General features: G+C 51.4%; 1 protein-coding gene and 3 non-coding genes across 5 annotated transcripts in view; 2 read left to right on the top strand and 2 right to left on the bottom strand.

Moving 5' to 3' along the window:
- Window positions 1-9,133, bottom strand: part of LASP1 (LIM and SH3 protein 1) — a 37,606-nt gene extending 28,473 nt beyond the window's left edge. Inside the window, exons 1-2 of one of the 2 annotated variants that reach the window (XM_002916804.4) lie at window positions 8,897-9,133; window positions 2,112-2,206 (exon numbers count right to left, since the gene is read on the bottom strand). In XM_002916804.4, the coding sequence (XP_002916850.1) occupies window positions 2,112-2,206; window positions 8,897-8,965 (164 nt within the window). In that variant the 5' untranslated portion in view covers window positions 8,966-9,133. Of the gene's footprint in view, window positions 1-2,111; window positions 2,207-8,896 lie in introns of those variants that run through there. The other variant, XM_011221797.2, reaches the window with a different exon arrangement.
- A 705-nt stretch (window positions 9,134-9,838) lies between these two features.
- TRNAC-GCA lies at window positions 9,839-9,910 on the top strand. Its single transcript has one exon. It is a non-coding gene; the product is annotated as a tRNA-Cys (tRNA).
- Window positions 9,911-11,606: 1,696 nt separating this feature from the next.
- Window positions 11,607-11,678, bottom strand: TRNAC-GCA. The gene has a single exon. It is a non-coding gene; the product is annotated as a tRNA-Cys (tRNA).
- Window positions 11,679-15,399: 3,721 nt separating this feature from the next.
- TRNAC-GCA lies at window positions 15,400-15,471 on the top strand. Its single transcript has one exon. It is a non-coding gene; the product is annotated as a tRNA-Cys (tRNA).
- The last annotated feature ends 5,750 nt before the right edge of the window (window positions 15,472-21,221 follow it).

Genomic DNA, 21,221 nt, shown 5'->3' with positions numbered 1-21,221 from the left:
GCACGTGACGGGGCTCCTACTCTTTGGTCTAGGGGCCGGCATCCCTGGGTTGGAATTTGTAACCCTGGAGAATATGAAACTCAAGACAGGTCCAGAGGGAACTCCCTGCAGGCCAGGCCTACTACATCTGGCTTCTTCTGGACTCCTGATGTCAGGTTTGCCGAGGGAAGGTGAATGACTCTGGCAACCTGCAACTCTGCTCGCTCCCAGCTGGGCCACTGTCTTCAGAGTCCTCCCTAGATAACATCCCAGCTGGGCCAAAGGTCAACTGGGTCGGGCAGATGCTGGGGGAATGCAGGGGGGCCTACCTGCTTCTTTGGCTGGGGAGGGGGGCAGGGGAGAGACAGGAACCTCTCTGCCTGGGCAGCTGGGAAGAGCTGCTTCATCTTCTGCCTCCCCGGAGACCCCAACACCTGCAGGAGTCCCCACCCCCATTTGCGGCAACCTCTCCAGAAGAGGGCTGAACAGCTAAGCTGGGACTCTGGCACTAGGCGGAGAGAATGCAGAGGAAACAAGGACAAGCCTCTGACTTCTTTCACCAACTCCCAGTGCTCACAGAATTCTAGGCTACCAGAGTCTGAGTAAGCATCAGTCCCTGCCACCCACACCAGGCCCGGGCGTGGCCACACTTCTGCCTGGAGGGCCAAAGGCTCAGCAGCCGCCCCCCAAGGAGCCTCGGTGCCCAGAATCCAGCTTCACGGGGTCCAGCCACAAAGGGGTTAAACTGCCCCTGGCCTCTGGCTTTACCGAACCCCACCCCACTCCCCAACACAGGGAGGAAGTGGCAGAGAATCAGGGTTTGTGTGAGCCCTTAAGAATTCTAAGAATGTCCCATTTCCCTTGGGGGGGTGGGAGGGGTTGGTCCGGGGAAGAGGATCCAGTGGAAGCTAATAGAAGAGCAGAGGCAGCTGTAGGAGGAGCCAGGATAGAGCTGTGACCCTCCTTCTACCCCCAGGGCAACCATCCCAGTGCCCCCATTCCTCCCAGAAGGGACCATGTCCAAGCTGCTCTTTGGGCTTGAGACTTTTGTCAGAAATCTCTTTTTCCCAGCACCTGGCAGGCAATAATTATGCCCGATGGGCGTCCAAAGTCCCAGGGAGATGGTGCACTGGGTTAAGAGGGGCGCGGGGGTGCCGTAAGGGAGAGACAGTCTTTCAAAGGGGTTTAAGCCCCACTGGCCCTTTTAGCCAAGTCCCAGTGTTGCCCTCCTTGGTGAACTTCAGCTGCAAAGAGCCTCCTGACTGGGAAAAAGCCTGGACTCAAGTCAGACCCTGGATTTTTCTGAATTTTTATTTTGCCACTAACTTAGTGACTTGACCTTCTGAAGCCCTCACCTGGCAGGGGGGCTGTGAAGTCCTCATGGGGGCCCCTTGGAGTTTACACTTGTGACACAGGAGGTCAACAAAGGTTTCAGAATGTGGTGCATTCTCTGGAACCGCCCAGGATGGAAAGGGGGTGTTCTTCTGGATGGTGTCCTACCCCACCTCTCCCTACCTCCCCACAGCAGGCCAGGCCACAGGTCCCAGTGCGGAAGGAACAGAAACCCCACCCCACCCCCACGCCACTGGGAAAGACAGAAGGAATCCACAGCCTCCCTCACCAGGCAGGGAGGGAAGAAATCTGCCCCCAGGCCAGGCGCCCCCTGCATGTTGCCTCCAGTTCTCAAGGGACAAACACCAGGAAGGGCTGGAGCCAGAAGCCCCCAAAGCCTAGGGCCCAGACCCTCTGGCAGGGGGCAGAGAAGAGAGAGAAAGGCGGGAAGGCAAACCAGAGCACTGTCTCCTGCAGGGCCACGCTGGGCCCCTCTCTCGAGTCAGGGCGCAGTGGAGGGGACAGGCTTGCCTGGCAGAGAGCAGCATGTTTACTGGGTTCGCCTGCTTTACTGGGTCTGAACCAGCCTCTCACTAGCCATGTCATCTGGGGCGAGTCTGTGCCCTTGCCCAGCCTCAGTTTCCCTCCCTGTAAAATGGGCCTACTAGCAGCCACTACTTCATCGGGCCGGGGTGAGGGCTAAAGGTGATGACCGCTTGTCAGGTATTGTGCGGAAGTGCTGGGCAACATCCTGGAACAGGAGGAGGGAGAAGGGAGGAGGAGGAGGAGGGAGAACTCACGCATTGCAGTAGGGGGTCTTCTCGTAGCCCTTGTAGTTCTTCATGTTGAGTGTCATCTTGCAGGTCTCGCAGTGGAAGCATGCTTTGTGCCAGAACTGGGGACAGAGGCAGAGGACAGCCATCAGACACCAGGACTTGGGCCAGGGGGACTCAGGCCCTAGGGAGGAGCACTCTGTCCCAGGCACTGGAACACAGCATCACCCTGGGCGAGCCGGGCCATCTCGAGCAGCTGGCCTCCCCTTCCCCATCCCCAGCACCCGCCTGCCGGAGCGTCAGGAGCGGGAGAAGGGCAGATATGCCGGTGAGTGGGGAAAAGGCCAGCTGCCCCCAGAAGGTGGGTTCCACCTCCCCCAGACCACTCCTGCTGCCTCCCCACCCCACGCCCTCCCACCCCCCACCCCTAACTGGAGAAGCCTCATTGCCTATGCAAAGCTGCACCAGGGTTGCTAAAAAGCCTCTGCTGCTGAACTGGGAGGGGCAGCTTCTCAGCCTTGACAAGGTCTAGAAGCGGAGGAGGGCCCAGCCGCCATGCACTGGGCGGGCAGTGCACTGGGCCGGAAGCCTGGGGCGCCTACTCCCACTCCAGGGCACCCCCCCCACCCCGGGGCTGTTCCAGCTCTCACCTCCCACCTCCTGGGGGCCCGTGAACCACCGTGGGGGGTAGGTGCCCCAAACTCTGGTCACCACACCCATGCCCTTTCTCCCTTCCCTCGCCCTTCTCCCAGCCCCAGCCAGGTAACTGGTAGGAGAGCCCCCCACAGCGGCTCTCCCTCTGAGTCCCTACAGAGCCCGGCTTGGAGGTGTGTGCCCCCCCCCGGTGGACATCCAAGCTCCACCCCATGAGCTGTGTGACCTGGGTCGGGGCCCATGCCTCTGAGCCACTTCACGTCTGTAAAATGAAAATAATAATAATAACGAGGATTAAGTAGGAAATCACCTGTAAAGCACTCAGCACAGCGCTTGGCCCCTCTTGGCCCCTCGAAGTACTGGAATGTTAGGTGCTGGGCACTGCGACAGGTACAAACCCAGCCGAGGGGGCTCAGCAGCTCACAGTGGGGGTTTGCGTGTGCTGGGGAGCATGGCGGCTCCACTGTGCCCAACCACAGCTACAGTGCATGTTCGAATCAGCGGCAGGTAAGACTCCAGCAAAACCCACGGACCAAACCATGGGGCGGGGCAATCGGGGGAAACAGAGTCAAAGACCAGGAGGGAAGGGGGACCCGTGCAACAGAAGTGCCCGCATCCTGAGAAACGGCAGACCCATGCCAGAGAGAAATCGCCCCTCTGGCAGCCCAGGAAGAGGCCCCAGGATCAACACCGACCCGGAGTCCAGCTTCCAGGACCCCAGAATCTGGGCTGTCTGGTGACCTGGCTGGCCTGTCTCTGCCCTATTTCCTAGCGGTCAGAGGAAGACACTCCTGACCCCTCAAAGGAGGAGGCCAGAAGCCAGGGAAGGGCCCAGGCAGAGACTTCCGAAGATGCCCAGCACAGAGCTGGTTCTCAGCCAATCTTTAAGGAATTCCCCCGAGTCAGTGTTGCCCAGCCAAGGGGCGCTGCTGGGACACCTGGGAGGATGGGGCAGAAAACAGGAGGCTGAGAGGCTGGGATACCACCTCCTCAACCCTGGTCCACCACAACCAGAGACCAGGGGATAATCTGGGGGTAACTGCCTTCTAATAGCGTACTTTCCCTATCAAGGAGACTCGCCAAAGGTGGAATAGTAAATGAAGTGACAGGAGAACCACTCTTTTGGGACGAAGGCCAGCTGGAAGTCTGGAAGCAAAGGGATGGCTGGTGTAAGCTTGGCCCTCACCGCCACCTGGGCCTATCCCAAAGCCCACAGCCCAGACTCCTCCCAGCACAAAACCCCAGCACACACACCACCTGGCTAGAAAACTACAACAGGGTCGTCCCTGCCCCTCATTGGCCCCCCGAAGTGACAGCCCCTAGCTCTCCCCCAGTGCCTGGGAGGTGCTGGCAGAGTGCCCCAGCCCTGTCACCACCCAGTCGGCTGGCCTCTGCCTGCGTAGCTGTACAGGCCCCTGCCTGGGCCTCCACCTCCCCCCACCCCCTCAGGGGCCTGCCAGGAAAAACATTCTCTGGAATCCGGACTATGACCCATTTTCACACACACATATGCAGGAATATGCACTGTCCTAGGGCTGGGGACCTCCAAAGCTGCCTCCTGATTGGCTTGGGGGAGACACAGGGAAAGAGGGAGATGGCCAGGTCCCCACCCTGGAGCCGAACCCCTCAGGAAGGGGGGCAGAGCATACCCGCCAGGCTGGGGGTACAGGAGTGCCACAAGAAGCCTCCGAGCTGCCTTTTGGAAGAAGGGGAGCCTCCAGGAGGGGAAGGTGCCCATTTCCACCAGCAGTTCTTCTCCCCTCACCCCCCAGCGACACCATGCTCTCGGCTGGGCACATTAAGGGGCCGCGGCAGCAGTCCGCTGCTCCCCGACAGGGGGCTCAGAAGCAGGATAACAGGAACGAGAATGGACTGACTGCCTCAGCGTCACTACTGGACCCAAGCTCCGCGTCTGCAGAGTGGTCTCCCAGAGGTGCGGGGCGGGGGGCGTGGGGCGTGGGAGGGCCGAGATGACCCAGATGTAGGCGCCCGGCCCAGCACGGAGAGCTGCTTCTTGGCACTTCCCTCCTCCCTCTAGAGGAGGGTTCCAAGGTTAAAGAAAACCCAGTAGCTCCAGCTACCGTGTCCTCTCTGGACAAGGGCAGGGGAGCAGTGGAAGGGGGAGCAGAAGATGGCAAGTTCCCCAACAGCCCCTGTGGACCAAGCCTGGGCTGGGGACCCCGAGGGGATCCCAAGATGAAGGACACCCCATCCCCATTTCCATCGGGTCTGGCGAAGGACACAGGGAAGTAAGTCAGGACAGTCCCACAATGACCTGTCTGCTTCCCTCCTTTGCCCCACAGGCCTTGTCCCAGAGCAAGAGTCCCACCCCTCCCCTTTCCTGGAGGCCTCAGGTAAGATTTCAGAGATGCATTCCCGAGACTCTAGCCTCAGGGAGCAAAGTCCACCTCTGGGCGTGCCACTCTAACCCGTCCTGCTGCCTAGAAGTCCACGGTTTCCCTCCTCACCAAAACCAGACTTCGGGGGCTAGCGAGAAGCTTCTCAGCCCATCTCCAGGCTCCGACGGTGCCCACAACGCTCCCCACGTGCAGCTCCAAAGCTGCCAACCGCTCCGTTGAAGGCCCACTCCCCAGAAAGGCACATGGGGGCTGATGGGGCAGCAGCTGGATCCCCCACACTTGGTCGAGGCTGGGGCCAGCCTCTCTCTCTGGATCACTGTGCAGGTGGGGGAAGCGGCTGCTCACAGCTCTCGGGGAGGGGGATATGGTGAACCTCAGGGCACTGTGCCTCTGTGCCCAGGCTGCCTGGGGTGGTCATGACTCAGGGTTGGAGGCTGAAGCCCTCCCCTCCCTTCCTGTTGCCAAGGGTTACAGTGCCTCCCTCTTCCAAGAGCAACACCAGCTGTACCCTGGCAGGGCTGGGGTCACCATCCTGGTTCAGCAGGCCACCTGGGCTGCTGGCTTAAAGGCACAGACCTTGGCTGCACCTCCCCAATTTTCCAGGGGGAGACTATTATTCCTAGTGCCCCAGCTCCACACAGGAGCCCAGGCCCAGAACATTCCTCGGGCCAGGGTCAGGACCACTACGGACACGAGGAGACAGGACCTTTTGCAAACACGGAACAGACAGAAAAGCTGAGCACAAAGAACTTGAGGTTTGAATTCCAGCTCCGGCCGCGCAGGGAACGAGCCACATGATCCGTCTGAGCCTCCACGTATGGGGTCCATGATTTACGGGGCAATCACATCTGTTTTGTGAAGACCCATGTCGCCATCAGTAGTAGCTACTGTGAACGGATGATCACGAAGCGACCGTGGGGTGCGCTCAGCTTCGGCGGGAAAGTGGGGCACCATGGCTACGTGGACTTGTCCTCTCTCTCTCTCTCTTTCTCTCCCCCCTCTAGCCCAGCCGCCTTCTACCTTGCTGCCCCCTGGGGGGGTGGCTCAGACCACCAGAGGCAGAGAGCCCTCCCAACGAGAGGGGAGCTAGCAGCCTACCAATCCCCCACCCTTCCCGAATGTCTCCACCTGTTTTCAGGGGCCCGGGAAAGTAAGTCAGGGGAAGAGTACTCTTGACAGTACAGATCCCTGGATACAAATGCTTCCCCAACAGGGGCCGGGACAAAACTCCACCCTTCTCCAAATGTGGAGGACGTTCTGAGACACAAGACTCCCTTCCTCCCCAAAGGCCCTGCCGCAGCCATTCAGAGAGCCGGGCACAGAGCAAGCGCTCAATAAATATTTGTTGAATGAATGAGTGGATGAGGTCACCCCATGTCTCCCCCAACTCTAAGCCCAGAAGTCCTCTGGGGAAGGACACTTGACCTCCCTCCTCAAACGCCGTCATCAGCAATACGTATTTATCCAGTATGCCCAGCACGCTGGGTGCTGCAGGCTGGGGGCAGGGTGGCCATGAGAGGTGACACGGCCTTCACCCACCTGAGCCTTTGCGAGATAAGGCTCAGGAAGGAGAAAAAGCGAACAGCAAGGGTGTAGCGCATGCTCTGGGTCACACCATGAACTCTGTACCACAGGGAAATCGTAGTGAAATGAGTCTAATTTGACTCTCTCCTACAGTACGTGGGAGGCCTTGGGAAGCTGGTTAGCAACCGCACCTATGAGACTGAATGTTCCCTCCTCCCGGGTCTTGGTCCTCTGGGCACCAGGTCCCAAGTCCAGGTGCCTGTCCTTACTGCCCGGAGAGGGTTAGGAGGAACAGGTCTGACATGTGAATATTCTAGGCCTCTTGTTTAGTGGAGACCGGGGGAGGTCTCCCCAGGGCCACCTCCTGTAAGGAGAGCTCTAAAAAGAGGGAGGAATCACCAACTCCCACTTCCCAGGGCAACCCCACCTGAATGTCCTCTTCCAGCTAGGGCAAGAGAACCCCTGCGAAAGCACCTTGCAGGCCCCCTACCCCTCACCTCTGGCACACAGCACCAAAAGACTTCACAAGGGAGCTGGATGTGGGGCTAGACCGAGTATCCCAGAAAGATAGGGAGGACACAGCCTATAACACATCCCCTTCCAGGCACTTTGGCAGGCACTTTAGTACGCTGCCCCACCTCCAAGGAAATGACATCATTCATACCCATCGGACAGACGGTGAATATTGAGGCCTAAAGCTGGTGGGAGCAGACCTGGACTAAGTCTCCCAACTCCTGGCCTAGCAATCGCTCCACCCTATATTGCTTCTGCCTTCTAAAAGTGAAAGAGCCCACAGCCTCTTCCCAGTTCATGACTATGGAGAATAAGTGGGGGGAAGGGGGGGCACATGGAATGCGGAGGCCAAAACGCAAGATGCAGACGCCAAAATCCCTCCCATCGAGGAAAGGCAAAAAGCCCAGTGTGCGAGGACAGTAAGTTCTTCAGCTAGTGCCTCCAAGCTCAAGGACTGTCCTCCAGAAGCTAGCATGGTCATTGGGAAGGTCAGCACCCCCACTGCTTGTGCCCACAATAGGGCCCTCCTCTCCTCCTGCCCAGCCAAGCCCAGGAGAGACAACGAAACAGCAGCAGCCCCATATATCTCCTTCCTCCAAAAGCAAGTTCAAATCTATTTCAGGACCTGAGAACGCTATCCCACTGCCCTGACTCAGAGGCTAAAGATCACTGAGGAAGCTCCAATCCCAAGGGGGAGGGAAGAGACAAAAAGTACCCAATGAACTGTCCCTTCCCAAACAAGAACTGGCTCTAGGAGCGCAATGAAGTTGGCCCCAGGGCTATGCACCCCTCTTCCATCCCCTACCCCCCAACCCCTACCGGTTCAGACAGGGTCAGAGGGGATATTTGGATCTGGAGTCAGCTTTGGGAGGTGGGTGAAAGGCATGGCAAGGATGGAGACAAAACCACAGAGGCTTCTCATCCACAGTGGGGAGAAGACGCAGAGGGGCCGCATCGCCTTAGGATCTGAGGGGGCTTAAAAGACCGGACCCTACCCCGAACTGCTGGAAACACCCAGTTCTACACTTCGCCCCCCTCCAAAAGTATAATAGCAACCAGATGAACAAGTCCAGCATGGATTGGGGGGGGACGACGCGTAAGGGCCCCCAGGGGACCGTGAATTTCCAGAAGGCCACCTTCCCCTCTCCCAAACACATCCCCCTTTTCTTGGCTTCCCCTGAACTCAGCCAACCCCACCCTCCATTGGTGAAACCTGCTCTGAAAAGTTAGCTCTTTGTTCTACAAGCCGGTCTCAGGCTCTGAGCACAATTTCAGGAGATCTCTGCAAAGCACCCCCCACCCACCCTACTCCAGCACCCGACCCCGCCTGGGTCTGGCCGGGCGGCCCAGCCCCCGGAGTTGGCTTCTAATTTGAGGTGGGGGCTGGGAAGCTATGGAGGAGGTCTGCTAGTTCATTAAGCGCGGAACCACCGAGGTGGGTGCAGGTCGTCCAAAAAAAGGGGTCTTGCAGTGGGGCTTGGGTNGGCCTGGCCTCCCTACTCCTCTTCCGTCCTCCCAGCCCCAGGGCACAGAGCCCACTGTTCTCCAGTAGTGGCTGCCGCCACGCGTGGACTCCTTGCCGCGCCGCAGATCTCCCAGCTTCCAGATTGGGGTCTGTCCCCACACCCCATGACACCGCCCTCCGTCCCTCCTCCCGGGATCGCGGGGATGAGGCGGCACAGACCCGGCCCTTCTCTCCTCCCCTAATCCGGAGCACTGCTCGGGGATTGCAACGACGCGCCTGCGGATCCCGGGGCTTACCTTATCCAGACAGTTCACCTTCTCCGTGGGGTACACGATCTTGCCGCACCGGGCGCAGTTGGGATTCATGGCTCCGGGAAGGGCTGGGGCGGGGACGCCCGAGCTCGCGCGCGTTCTCTTTTCCCGGAGCGAGCTGGCGGGAGGCGGCCGCGGCTGCCACTACACAAGCAGCGGCGACGGCGGCTGGAGCTAGGGAACTGGCCTCCGCCTCCGCCCTCCTTCCCCTAATAAACACAGCGGGGAGGAGGGGCTGCACCGGGGCGGGGACGCGCCGCGGGCGCGGGCAGGGGCGCGCGCGGGCGGCGCGCTTCCCGGGCGACGTGGGGCTGCGCGGGGGCGGATTCCGGGGAGGGCGGGGGGGCTGGGGCGCGCGCCTAGGTGCGTTCCGAGGGTACCGGGTACCCGGGCGCTCTCCAGCTGAAGGTGCCCACGAGAAGCGCGCCCGGACGCCAGGGACCCCTTGCGCTGGAGGCGGCGCGGACCCGGTCTGGCTGCACATCTGGGGCTCCCGGGTTGCGGGAAGCGGGCAAGCCCCTCGCACCCGTCGAGGGTGGGGCTGGAACCCTCCTGAACGCCGGATTGGATTCACCAGATTCGGGGACTTTCCTTTGTGCCGGTCGATACCTGGCGTGAACCTGCTGACGGAACGGGAAGCCCCTGCCCCGCCCCTCAGTTAGCCTCCCTTCCCCCACATCCTTTCCCACATTTGTAGGGCGGAACTGTCCCTACAGCCTGGACAAGGCGCCTTGTAGTCCCGGCTAGTTCTTCCTTCCCCGCGCACTGTCTTGCAGCTTTCCCGGGGTTCTCCGGGTCCGGACACCTTCTGCTTTCCGTTTGGCCCCCTTTCTTCCTTCATTCCTTTCTCCTTACTCTCACTCCCTACCCTCAGTGTAGCAGTGTTTTAGCACCCAAAAGAGCCATGTCCAGACGCAGCAGCCGCGTGGGGGTATAGCTCAGTGGTAGAGCATTTGACTGCAGATCAAGAGGTCCCTGGTTCAAATCCGGGTGCCCCCTTCGTGGTTTTTCCCTCAGTCTGAAAAACCCAACAAATTGGGTTTACTATTGAACAGCGGATCCTAGGTTGAAAGAAAACCGAAAGCCGAATTTTTATAAATGCCTTCCTCATTTTCCAACCTTGGCAGAAAGCTTTCGATTTTTACTTTGGACCCAGTAGAAGGAAGAGGAGTGGGTGCGCGCACAAATCAAGTTCAAAAGCTGCAGGTCCCTATTATCCGCGCCAGAATCGTAGGGATTTCCGCGGTCGCTGCAAGCAGCCTCAAGTGTGTCAGGCAGTTCGAGGCGCCCGGGTCAGAGGACAAGATTACTCCCCCAATTTGGGTTTCCGTTTCCGATGAGGAGATGGATGGTCAAGAGAGGGAAACCCACAAATACAACCTTTCCCCAACTTCAACTTTCTTTATTAAGTAAGGTGTCATGGACCTGCTGTGTTCACCCTTACCTATTGCTCATGACACAGGCAGACCGAAAGCACTTCGAGAATGTTAAAATGGCGAATGCGCACCCATAGGCTCATTTTCATTTACAAAAATAAAGTTACATCCGGATGCAAACTGATACATACTGATGCAGTGACTCTCAAACTTGAGCGAGCATCAGAATTTGCCAGAAGAGCTGGTTTAGACACCCCCAGTTTCCAATTCTGTAGGCCTGGCATGGAACTTCAAGCATTTTCATTTGTGACCAGTTCCTGGGTGCTGCTGCTGCTGGTGGTGGTCAGGGGGCCACACTTTGAAAACCACTAACTAGTAATAGGAGACAATTGAGTTTCACAACCTGAAAGTAGGACAGATATGTGTTGGCTTCCTGACTGACAGTTATCATTGTTGGGCCACACGGAAACGCTGTGTGAAAGCAGCAGGGGCATCCCCCTCGACTAGATTTTGCCCAAAAAAAGGAAAAATAAAGGAGAAAGGGAGAGACATGCTGCCTGGGTCAGCGGCAGCTGTGATATTTTAAACCCGGAATCTGGTTGTGTCATCCTTCGGAGCCCCTGGGGAATACTCGAGTGCATTTTTCCCCATGGCTCTCATAACTGTGAGAGGCGTCAAAAGCCTGGACATGGAGACTGAGCAGAGCTGCTGTCGGGGTGCAAAGCCCAATCCCAAGGAAGGAATAGCCAGCTTTTCACCCCTTTTCTGAACACCAGGTCTCAGACTGACCACCTGCACTCTTATCAGGCCAAAGCCCTCCCTTTGAGCTAATATAAAGGAGAAAGCCGTCTACTTTTGACCTATCTTCTATCTGGCTGGGTCTTCAACTTCTCAACCACGTAGATAAACCTTCTAAACTTGGATTCTGTTCTCCTAGTCTTCTCAGTCAGAGTATGAACTAGGCTAAATGATATTGCCTCCCCCTCTGGGCACTCCATTGTTACCCAAAAAAGAAAGCTATAACTAACATTAAACCAATAGGTTTCAAACAGTCTCATAGATGAAAATAATTTGGTGCCCTCTTTTTACCCACAAGTGGGCTTCTTGCCAAAGTTGGGGTATAGCCTCAGACTGGACAGTGTAATCATCACTGTTCCACCTCTGGGGTGTTCCTCTTTGTTTCTCAGGTACAAGGAACAAGAACCTGCTGGGGGAAAGCAGCCAAGTGAAAGAGTCTGGGATTCCAAAGAGTTTCGGATTCAGAACCTACGGACGGGCGGGTTATACCTGAACAAATGTGAAAAACGGAAAAGTAGCCAAGGGGGCACCCGGATTTGAACCGGGGACCTCTTGATCTGCAGTCAAATGCTCTACCACTGAGCTATACCCCCTCTGCTGGCAGAGGCTTGGTAAATCCTCTTTACCACAATCCTCGATTTTTCATCCTGAACATTATTTGTTCAGTTAGTTTCTCCTTGCTGGGTGACACTGAATTTTCTAGGAAGGAGGAACAGAACTAATATACCAATTGAAGACATGGCATTTTGAAAACACGTGAAGTCAGGTACCAAACTGCCTTTTCAAAATAGGCTCCATTCTCTATCCCCAACCCCACCCATCTCTTTACCCAAAGAAGTTAGAAAACAGTCTTTGGCAAAACTGGATAGGGAATCCTTTTCCCTGGTCTCTCTAAAAAGAATACAAACACCAGCTAACAAGACACCACGGGGAGACATCCCCTGGCTATACTCTCTAGCAGTCGCTCTCTCTTTGCACGGAGCAGCTACTCTACTTTGGTGGAGAACGAACTTTCTGTTCTCACTCACACCGAGTCTAAAATCTAGTGAACGCAAACCAGAAACTAGAAAGATCGCATCTGAAAGACAAGAAGGGGACAGTTGGCTATCTAGGAGGGCAGGCATTCTAGGTAGTAGAACGACTCCCGCCGAGTGCCTAGAGCCAGAGGCTGGAGAGGTGGACAAGGGGAGGGCGATTAAAAAGAGCCGGACAGGTAGCCAGGGCCATTGAGAGCTTTGTAATCCAAGGTAAGGAATCTGGATTTTATTCCAAATGGATGAAAAACCAGCCATGGGATGGTTTTGAGCGGGGATTTGAAATCATCTCCCACACTGCTGTAGGGAAGATGTATAGGGACTCAAAGATGGACATAGAGAATATACACAGTGGAATATGACTCAGCCTTTAAAAAGCAGGAAATTTTGCAATATTTGACAACATGGGATATTATGCTGAGTGAAATAAGCCAATCGCAGAAGGACAAACACTGAGTAATTCCGCTTGTATGAGGGATCTAAAACAGTCAAACTCACAGAAGCAGGGAATAGAATGGTGGTGGCCAGGGATGAGGAAAGAGATAGAGGGAGTTGCTAACCAACGGGCATACAGTTTCAGGTATACACGATGACTAAGTTCTAGATCTGCTATATAATATTGTGCCTATAGTTAACAATATTGTACTCAACACTTAAAAATCTGTGAAGGGACGTCTGGGTGGCTCAGTCGGTTGAGCATCTGACTCTTGGTTTCATTTCTGCTCAGGTCATGATCTCAGGGTCATGAGATTGAGCCCCACATCAGGCTCCACGCTCAGCCGAGAGCCTGCTCGGGATTCTCTGCCTTTCCCTCTCCATCTCCCCCTGCTCATGCACTCTCCCTCTCTCTGTGTCAAATTAATTAATTAATTAATTAAATCTTTAAGAATCTGTGAAGAGGGCAGATCTCATGTTAAGTGTTCTTACCACAATAAAGGGAGAGAAAAAGATGGGCACAGAGAGACAGGTTAGGATTCTACTGCAGCAGTGCTGGTGAGAGATGGTGGTGGGGTCTTGGATCACAACAGTGTACTTATTTCCTACTCCTGCTATAACAAACCACCACGAACTTATTTCCTTAAAACAACACAAATATATTATCTTACACTTCTGGAGGTCAAAATTCCAAAACCAAATTCACTGGGCTAAACTCCAGATGTTGACACGCCTGTGCTCCTTCGGAGGCTTTAGGAGAAAATCCGTTTCCTTGGCTTTTGTAGCTTCCAGAGGCCACCTGCATTTCTGGGCTCATGGCCCCATCCTTCATCTTCAAAGCCAGGATAGGATCTTCTCACCCTCTGATCTCTGCATCTATCCTTACATCTTCTCTCTGTCTCTGACGCTCCCGCTTCTCTCTTACAAGGACCGTTGTGATTCAACTGAGCTTCTCCGCGTAATCCAGGATAACCTCCCCGATTCAGTATTCTTAATTGCAACCACATATGCCTTTTATCTTATAAGCTAACATATTCACAAGGGGATTGGGACACAGACATATCTGGAGGACCATTATTTAGCCTACTACAATGGGAACAACAGAGCCAGAGAGGAGTGGAGGGCTCCAGATTGGCCACGGAAGAGGAGATACATGCTTCCTGTGCTTTGGATGGAGGAAGAGGAGCAAAACAGAAGAATCAAGAGTGACTCTTTTTGTCTTTTTTTGTCTTCACTATCTGGGTGGGTGGTGGTGTGGTTTCCTGAGTTAAAGAACACCGGGAAAGGAGTGAGTTTAGAGGGGAAAAAATTAAGTTTCTTTTTAAATCTCTTACACAGAAAGTAAAACAGTATAGCCCCCATCCTCATGGACTTTATATGCTAATATGGGTCAACGTGTTAAGAGTGAGGTGCCCATAGATATTGAAGAGGGGATGTTAAGTATGCGGTTGAAGATCCAGTTACTTCTGGGGACCAGGGAGAGGTCTGGGTTGGAAATGTAATTCTGGGAGTCATCAGTGTACAGTGGGGAGTTGATGCAGGAGGTAGTCAATCCCAGAAGTGTGCTAGATTTGGCTTATACTGCTTGTGAGAACCGATGATTGAATTTTCAGGCATTTTAAAAGCCAGTTGACTTCATTGCGGTAGCCTGAAATTGACAGGTGGGAGTATTTGCACCGTGGGAATTAGCAAATGCTATAAACCAGGTCCTTTGAAGCCCCTTGTTAGCCATTTACCAGCACGCCACGGCTCTGACCAATGCTGATTTTCTCCGAAAAGGAAGAAAGAGTCCAGCTCTTCAGCTAAGAGAGTGAGGAGAGATAAGATATGGAAGGTCTGAGACAGGAGAAAGTGTGTGAAATAGACATTTAGGAGAGTAAGGACGTGGACCTAGCCAGCCAGTGGAGTAAGCATACAAGACAAGGACGCTAGCCTGTTTTAGATCGAAGAGGTGATGCAGGACGTGTGAGCTCTTCTCCAATAAAATTCAGCTGCCTGGGTGCTAGCTTGGTGTCATGTGGTAGTTGAGTTGAACCAGGGTTGTGGCTTGGCTGGCAAGTACAAACCAGGGCGTGTAGCGAACCAGGCGCTGTGCCATCTCCTATGGGGAGTACAAGGAGAAATGCAAAGTGATGCCTGCCCTCAAGGAACTCACAATCCAGTTGGAAAACCAAGACACATTCTCCAGCGGGGAAAATTACTGACAGTCAGGAGGGCAAATGCAGGGTAGCCGAACTGCAGAGACAGGTCACTGAGAATGAGAGAAATGAAGTCACTGGCTTTCTTAACAATGGGTAGCGAGAAAGAAGAAATGTGCAGGCGACCACAGCTGTACAAAGCAATGGAAGGGCTTTCCGATCTAGGGGAAACCTGTTGATGTTTGAAGCAGCCAGGGGAGAGGAAGTGACTGAAGATGCTGAGAAAGGAGACAATAGAAGCTTGTCTGGTACAGGAGCAGAGAGGGTCTGAAGAAGGACAGGGGAAGTATTTCCTCTCTTGCACAGAGCCCTGGGCTGGGGATTCAGTGCAGCTCTGGTTGCAGGCAGGGAGCCTGGCAATGCAAGGAAGGATTCCCAGATGCCTGAGGTAGAAAAGCCTGTAATTGATGGAGAGAGGGAATCCCATCCACACCCCCCACAGGACCTTCAAGCCTGGGTCAGAGTGGACCTCGCATTCCTCGCCCACCATTTGTGTCCAGATTGCTTCTGTAATTTCCTCTTGGTTCTTTGTATCACCCTGGGAAACCTTAGACAGTCAATCACAGGTGCTAAACTATTATTAATCACCAGAGAGGTCTGGTCATTGAACACTACAATAAAGGTATAATCCTTCTTCCTCCAGCAGAGGGGGTATAGCTCAGGGGTAGAGCATTTGACTGCAGATCAAGAGGTCCCCGGTTCAAATCCGGGTGCCCCCTGTAGTGTTCACTTTTAAGCTTTACCACTCTCGGGATGATAGAAAAGGGATACAATACTAACGAAGCATGCATCCTCCTGTCCGTTCTACAGAGTGTTCTGGGAATACAGAAAGTCAGAAACTACAGTAGCAAGGATTTCAGGTTCTATTCTAATACCTGTGTGAACATGAAAACAAAGGAATTACTGTATAAGGTGAGAATGTCTGCAACCATTCCAGGGTCCTCCATCCAGGTCAGTGGTTCCGAAACAATGGCCTGGGGAATTCCTGGGAAAAGCTAATTTTACCTCATTATTTATCTGTTTCTTGTTCTTTCATGAGTGTACAGTAGAGCTTTCCAGAGGCTACCACGATGTGTGCTATCACAACAGCTTAAGTGTGGGAACATGAAAATCCAGTTGTCTTCCATTAAGCCAGACATTAAAGAGATCTCCAAAAGAAACAGAGCAAAATCACTCTTCTCATTAAATTATTTTTGTTTGGAAACATGTATTTTTTATTTTAAGATGTTATGCATTTTTAATAGGCAGTGGACTTATTATTCTCTTAATTGAATTAACAAACACTTAAACATTTCACAGTTTTAATGTCTAGTCTGGCCAATGTCAATAGATATAACCTACGTAAACAAAAACTCTTGGGGTCCTCGATAACTTAAGAATGTTAAGGGGTCTTCAGATGAAAATTTGAGAACTACTACTCTTAAGTAAAGAGGTGGCTCAGGGGAGAGCATCCTGGGGTTGGGAAATGGCACAGGGAAGAGATGACATTTGAGCACAATTTTGAAGAAGATGAGAATAAAGCAAAAGTCCTGAAATCCTAAGCAGTTTGGTGTTGCTGGAGAATGAAGTGTAAGAGGAAAGGTGATTGGAGATGAGGCCAGAGAGAAGGTAAGCCATTTCAGGAGGAGACTCCAGTGCTGTGCTAAGGTGCTTGGACTTTATTCTATAAGCACTAGAAGGCCAGCAAGGGGTTTTAAGCAATGGAATGTTATGGTCAGACATAACTGCACCATCAGTTGGAAGTACCAACTAAGAAGACAAATAGAGGGGAACCTGGCTGGCTCAGTCAGTAGAGAATGCAATCATTGATCTTGGGGTTGTGAGTTCAAGCCCCTTGTTGGGCTTGGAGTTTACTTTAAAAAGTAAAAAAAAAAAAAAAAAAAAAAAAAAAAAAAAAANGAAGAGAAAATGAATACAGGCAGAAGAGCAGATTTCCTGAGAAAATGATGATTTCTGTTTTGGACATGCCAGGTTTGAAGTGCCTGTGGGTTGGAGGTATCCCAATCATTTCCATATATTGGCAAGCGCTAAGCAGAAATGTCTGGGCTGGAGATATAGACCGAGGAGGGACTGGCATATAGACATCAACGGAAGCTGTCAGGGTGGACGTGATCACCCAGGGAAATACAGGAGGAAAGAGCATAGCGGCTTAGAAACTGTGCTTTGGAATCAGCCAGATTTGGGGTGGCATTCCAGCTCTGCTTTTCACAAGCTGTGTGATCCTGGACACATGACTTTACCTTTTTATTTCTTAGTTTTCTCATTGGTAAAATGAGAATAATAATGATACCTACATCACAGTGTTGTTGGGAGAATCCGAGAAGTCACATTCCAGTAAAATGCTTAACTCAATGACTAAGACTCAGCAACATTCCATAAATAGTAACTTCTATTATTAGCAGTGTCATGGAAAACATGGGTGAAGAGTGTTAAGAAGGTGGGAATGGTCCCAGTGTGAAATGCTGTGGAGGTCAAGTAAGACACTGAGGAGTGTCCATGGATTTTGAAAATGAGTAGGTCGCGGTGACCTTTCTAATATAAATTTTCAATATATATCATTTCTAGTATAATTTCAGTCATGTAGTGAGGACATAAGCTACAGGGTTCAAAGAATGTGTGCATGCAGGAAATAAGGAAGTAGAACTGATCACTTCCTATGCATTTGGTTTTCATGCACCATTGAAATGACCAAAAAAACAACAGCATTGGGAGGGTGGAAAGCTGATTGAGGGTTGTAAGGAACATTTTTGACACCAAAAAAGATGAAAGAAGATAATTCCAGAATAATAGGCAGTCCTTTAAATTGAGCAAATGTAACTTTATAAGAAACACTATTATTTTCCAATTATTTCTATTTTCCCATAAGTGAATGAAAGGTTCTTCGTGCAAGGATCCTGCTATATGGAGATGATCGAGATTGACTTCTTCATTTGTTCAGCAACCATTTAACATGTATTTATTGAGTGAGGCCCCACGCTGAGTGCTAGGGATATGAACACAAAGGACACGGACCCAGGCTTTATGGAGCTTATAGATTAGTTATAGACTATTTGGGGGGGTGTGATTCAACAGAAAATCTTCAAATATATATTTATGAATTGTAATTAAGTAGTATGAAAGATCCGAAAGAAAAATACAGTACGTTAAGACAGCTTATGACCTAGAAAGAGGGTCAGGACAGATTTCCCTATGAGACATTTAAGCTGAAATCTGAAAAATCAGTAGACATGGTGTACATGAAGCGGGTAGGCAGGGTAGAGTACTCCCAGCATGTGTGAGGTCTATGGGGATTCAGGAGCCTGGGCAGTATCTGGGACTAAAAACTCAACTCATCAGAACAAGAGCACGTGTGGGGCAAGGCGAGGTTGACCAGGCAGGGCGATGCCAGATCAGGGCCTAGTAGGCTGTGATATGGATTCTAACTTTGATTCTAAGAGCGCTAGAAACCACTGGAGGATTTCAAGGAGGGTGACATTGTAATATTTGTATTTCTGAAAAATTATTCCTGGTCATTGTATGAAAAGTGAGTGGGTGGAGGGAGAAACAGAGGTCAGGAGGTATGCTAGGAAGCTTCAGAAATAGTTTAGGTAAGACATGGACCAGGGCAGCTCACAGCCCAAGTGCACCAGATCTTTTTGCCCACGGGTCCTGCCCCGGTGCTTTAATAAAACCACCTTTTTGCACACACACACACAAAAAGACATGGACCAGGGCAATACTAGAGAAGATGGAAAAAACTGGGTAGATATGACAGACTTTGTTTGAAATTTTCTTATTTTTTTTTAAAGATTTTATTTATTTATTTTGACAGAGATAGAGACAGCCAGCGAGAGAGGGAACACAAGCAGGGGGAGTGGGAGAGGAAGAAGCAGGCTCATAGCAGAGGAGCCTGATGTGGGGCTCGATCCCACAACGCCAGGATCACGCCCTGAGCCGAAGGCAGACGCTTAACCGCTGTGCCACACAGGCGCCCCTGAAATTTTCTTATTTTTAAAGTAATCTCCATGCCCAACATGGGACTCAAACTCACAACCCTGAGATTGGGAGTCACATCGCTCCCCTCTGAGCCAGCCAGGCAGCACTGTAACAGACTTTTAGAAGACAAACTGAGAAGAACTTGGACAAGAGTCTCAGATGGGACACCTGGATGGATGGCGGTTCCATTTATCAAGAGAGACTAATTTGGTAAGAAGTCATATATTGAGAAACACGTGGAATTTGGTTGAGAAGTGAAGGAGAGCAAAAAATTGGTAGCTAGAGAGCTGGCAAGATCAAGTGAAGGCATTTTAAGAGTGAGAAGAGAGATTTATAAATGTACAGATTTATAGAATTCTTAATGTTGAAGTGCCCCAGAGCTTAGCTCATGGTCTTTATTTGATCTTACTTCTTTTTTAGATTTTTTGTTTTTAATTAATCCCTACACCCAACATTGGGTTCAAACCCACAACCCTGAGATTAAGAGTCCCACCCTCCACATACTGGTCCAGCCAGGCACCCCTACCCTTACTTCTTTATGATCTCATCCACTGTCATGGTTTTAAACACGGTTGACCCTTGAACGACATGGGTTTGAACTGCAATCCCATTTTTTTTTAAATGCAGTGCAGTAATGTAAATGTATTTTTTCTTCCTTTTGATTTTCTTAATAACATTTTCTTTTCTCTCTTATTTATATTGTAAGAATACAGTATTAATACATATGACATATAAAATATGTTGACTGTTTTATTGGTAAGGCTTCTAGTCAAAGTAGCCTATTAATAGTTAGGTTTTAGGGGAATCAAAGGTTATACATGGATTTTTACATGCACAGAGAGTCACTGCCCCTAACCCCAGGATTGTTCAAGGGTCAACTGTATACCTATATGCTGATATCTCCCAAATTTATAGCTCTTTCTCTCCAGAACTCCAGGCTAATATGTCCAACTTGTTATTTGAATCCTGTTTGGTTGTCTAATAGACATTTAACTTTACTTATGTCCTATTCTTAACCCCAAATTTGTTCTTTCCGTAGTTTTCCCTATCCCAGCTGATGGCAATGCCATCTTCAACTTGCTCAGACCTAAAGCCCTGGAGACATTTTGACTCCTTCCTTTCTTTCACACCCTACATTTCGTTGGCTCTATCTCCGAAACACATCCAGAATCTGACCACATCACATTACCTCAACTGCTACCACTGTAGTCCAAATCACATATTACAAGAGGTCTCTAACACATCTCCTTACTTGTAACTTTGCATCCTCTCCCACGGTCTAGCCTCAATTAGAGTGATCCTTCTGATATATTAGTCAGCTCATGTCCCTCCTCTGCTTAAGATGGGGCAATGGTTCTCCATTCCAGTCCAAAAATGCCGAAGTCCATAGTGGTGTACAAAGCCCTACACAATCTTGTTCCATTACTTCTGACCTTCTCTCCTGCTACTCTTCCCTTCACTTACTCTGTCCAGTCACATCCAGCTTCCTTGCTGGTCCTCATATTGTTCGGACACACTTCCGCTTTGGGGCCGTTCATTGGCGGACAACTATCTCCCCTGTTCTTCCCAGAATTCATATTGCTAATGCCTTCACCTAAAGTCTTTGCTCTAATATCAAACTTTGTCCATGGAGCCCACACTGAACCTATTGTTTCAAATTGCAATTTGCCCCTATTCCCACTACAGGATCCCTCTTAACTTGTTCTTTTACTTTTCCATAGTACACATCATCTTACATATGATACACTGCAATTATTGTATCTATTTAGTGTCGAATATCCACTATCATTGCCACCCCAGCAGAATCCTTAAGGGCAAGAATGTTGATCTGGCTTTTTTCCCTGACTATAGTCCAATGAATGCCCATGACAGTACCTGGCATAAAGTAGGTGCTCAATAAATATTTGAATGAACAGATCGACAAAAGCAAAGAAGCCAGAAGAAGGGGAGGTTGAAGCTGTGAAAATGGTAACTAATAAACCAAGATATCTAAAATACAAACTGGTATGGGACCGAACACACATATATGGAATTATCTGTAGTGCTAGAATGGCTCTTACTCAAAACCAACATCCTTTTGGGGGGGGGGTGTTGATTTTTAGTCGCAATCTCTTTTCAACACAATTTTTTTTTCAATACCACATCCTAACGACACCATTTAGAGCTCTTCTTCGCTTGGTCCCCCATTCTCTGTGTTCTTTGGGGGCCCCTACACAGCACAGGCCCTTTCAATCATTTCTGAACCTCCAGTGCCCGGCGAAATTCCTGACACATACTACGTGCTCAGAAGAGGTTTCTGGGTAAGTTAACCAATGTTTCTGTAACCCCAACTACTTTAGAGCTCGTAAAGAGGGACTCCGGGTGTCATTCCCTCCAGCAGCCCTCAACACCCACACCTCCCACTTCGCAACGAGAGCTCAAACCGACGCCCAGGACTTATCACGTAATAAGACAGCGCCCTTGCGGAGGGCGGAAGGTGGGGGAAGAGGCGGAT

Source organism: Ailuropoda melanoleuca, chromosome 13 (genome assembly GCF_002007445.2).
Source record: "Ailuropoda melanoleuca isolate Jingjing chromosome 13, ASM200744v2, whole genome shotgun sequence".
NCBI classification, from domain to species: domain Eukaryota; kingdom Metazoa; phylum Chordata; class Mammalia; order Carnivora; family Ursidae; genus Ailuropoda; species Ailuropoda melanoleuca.
Note: the sequence above shows the minus strand (reverse complement) of the source record. Positions and strands in the feature narration are given on the sequence as shown.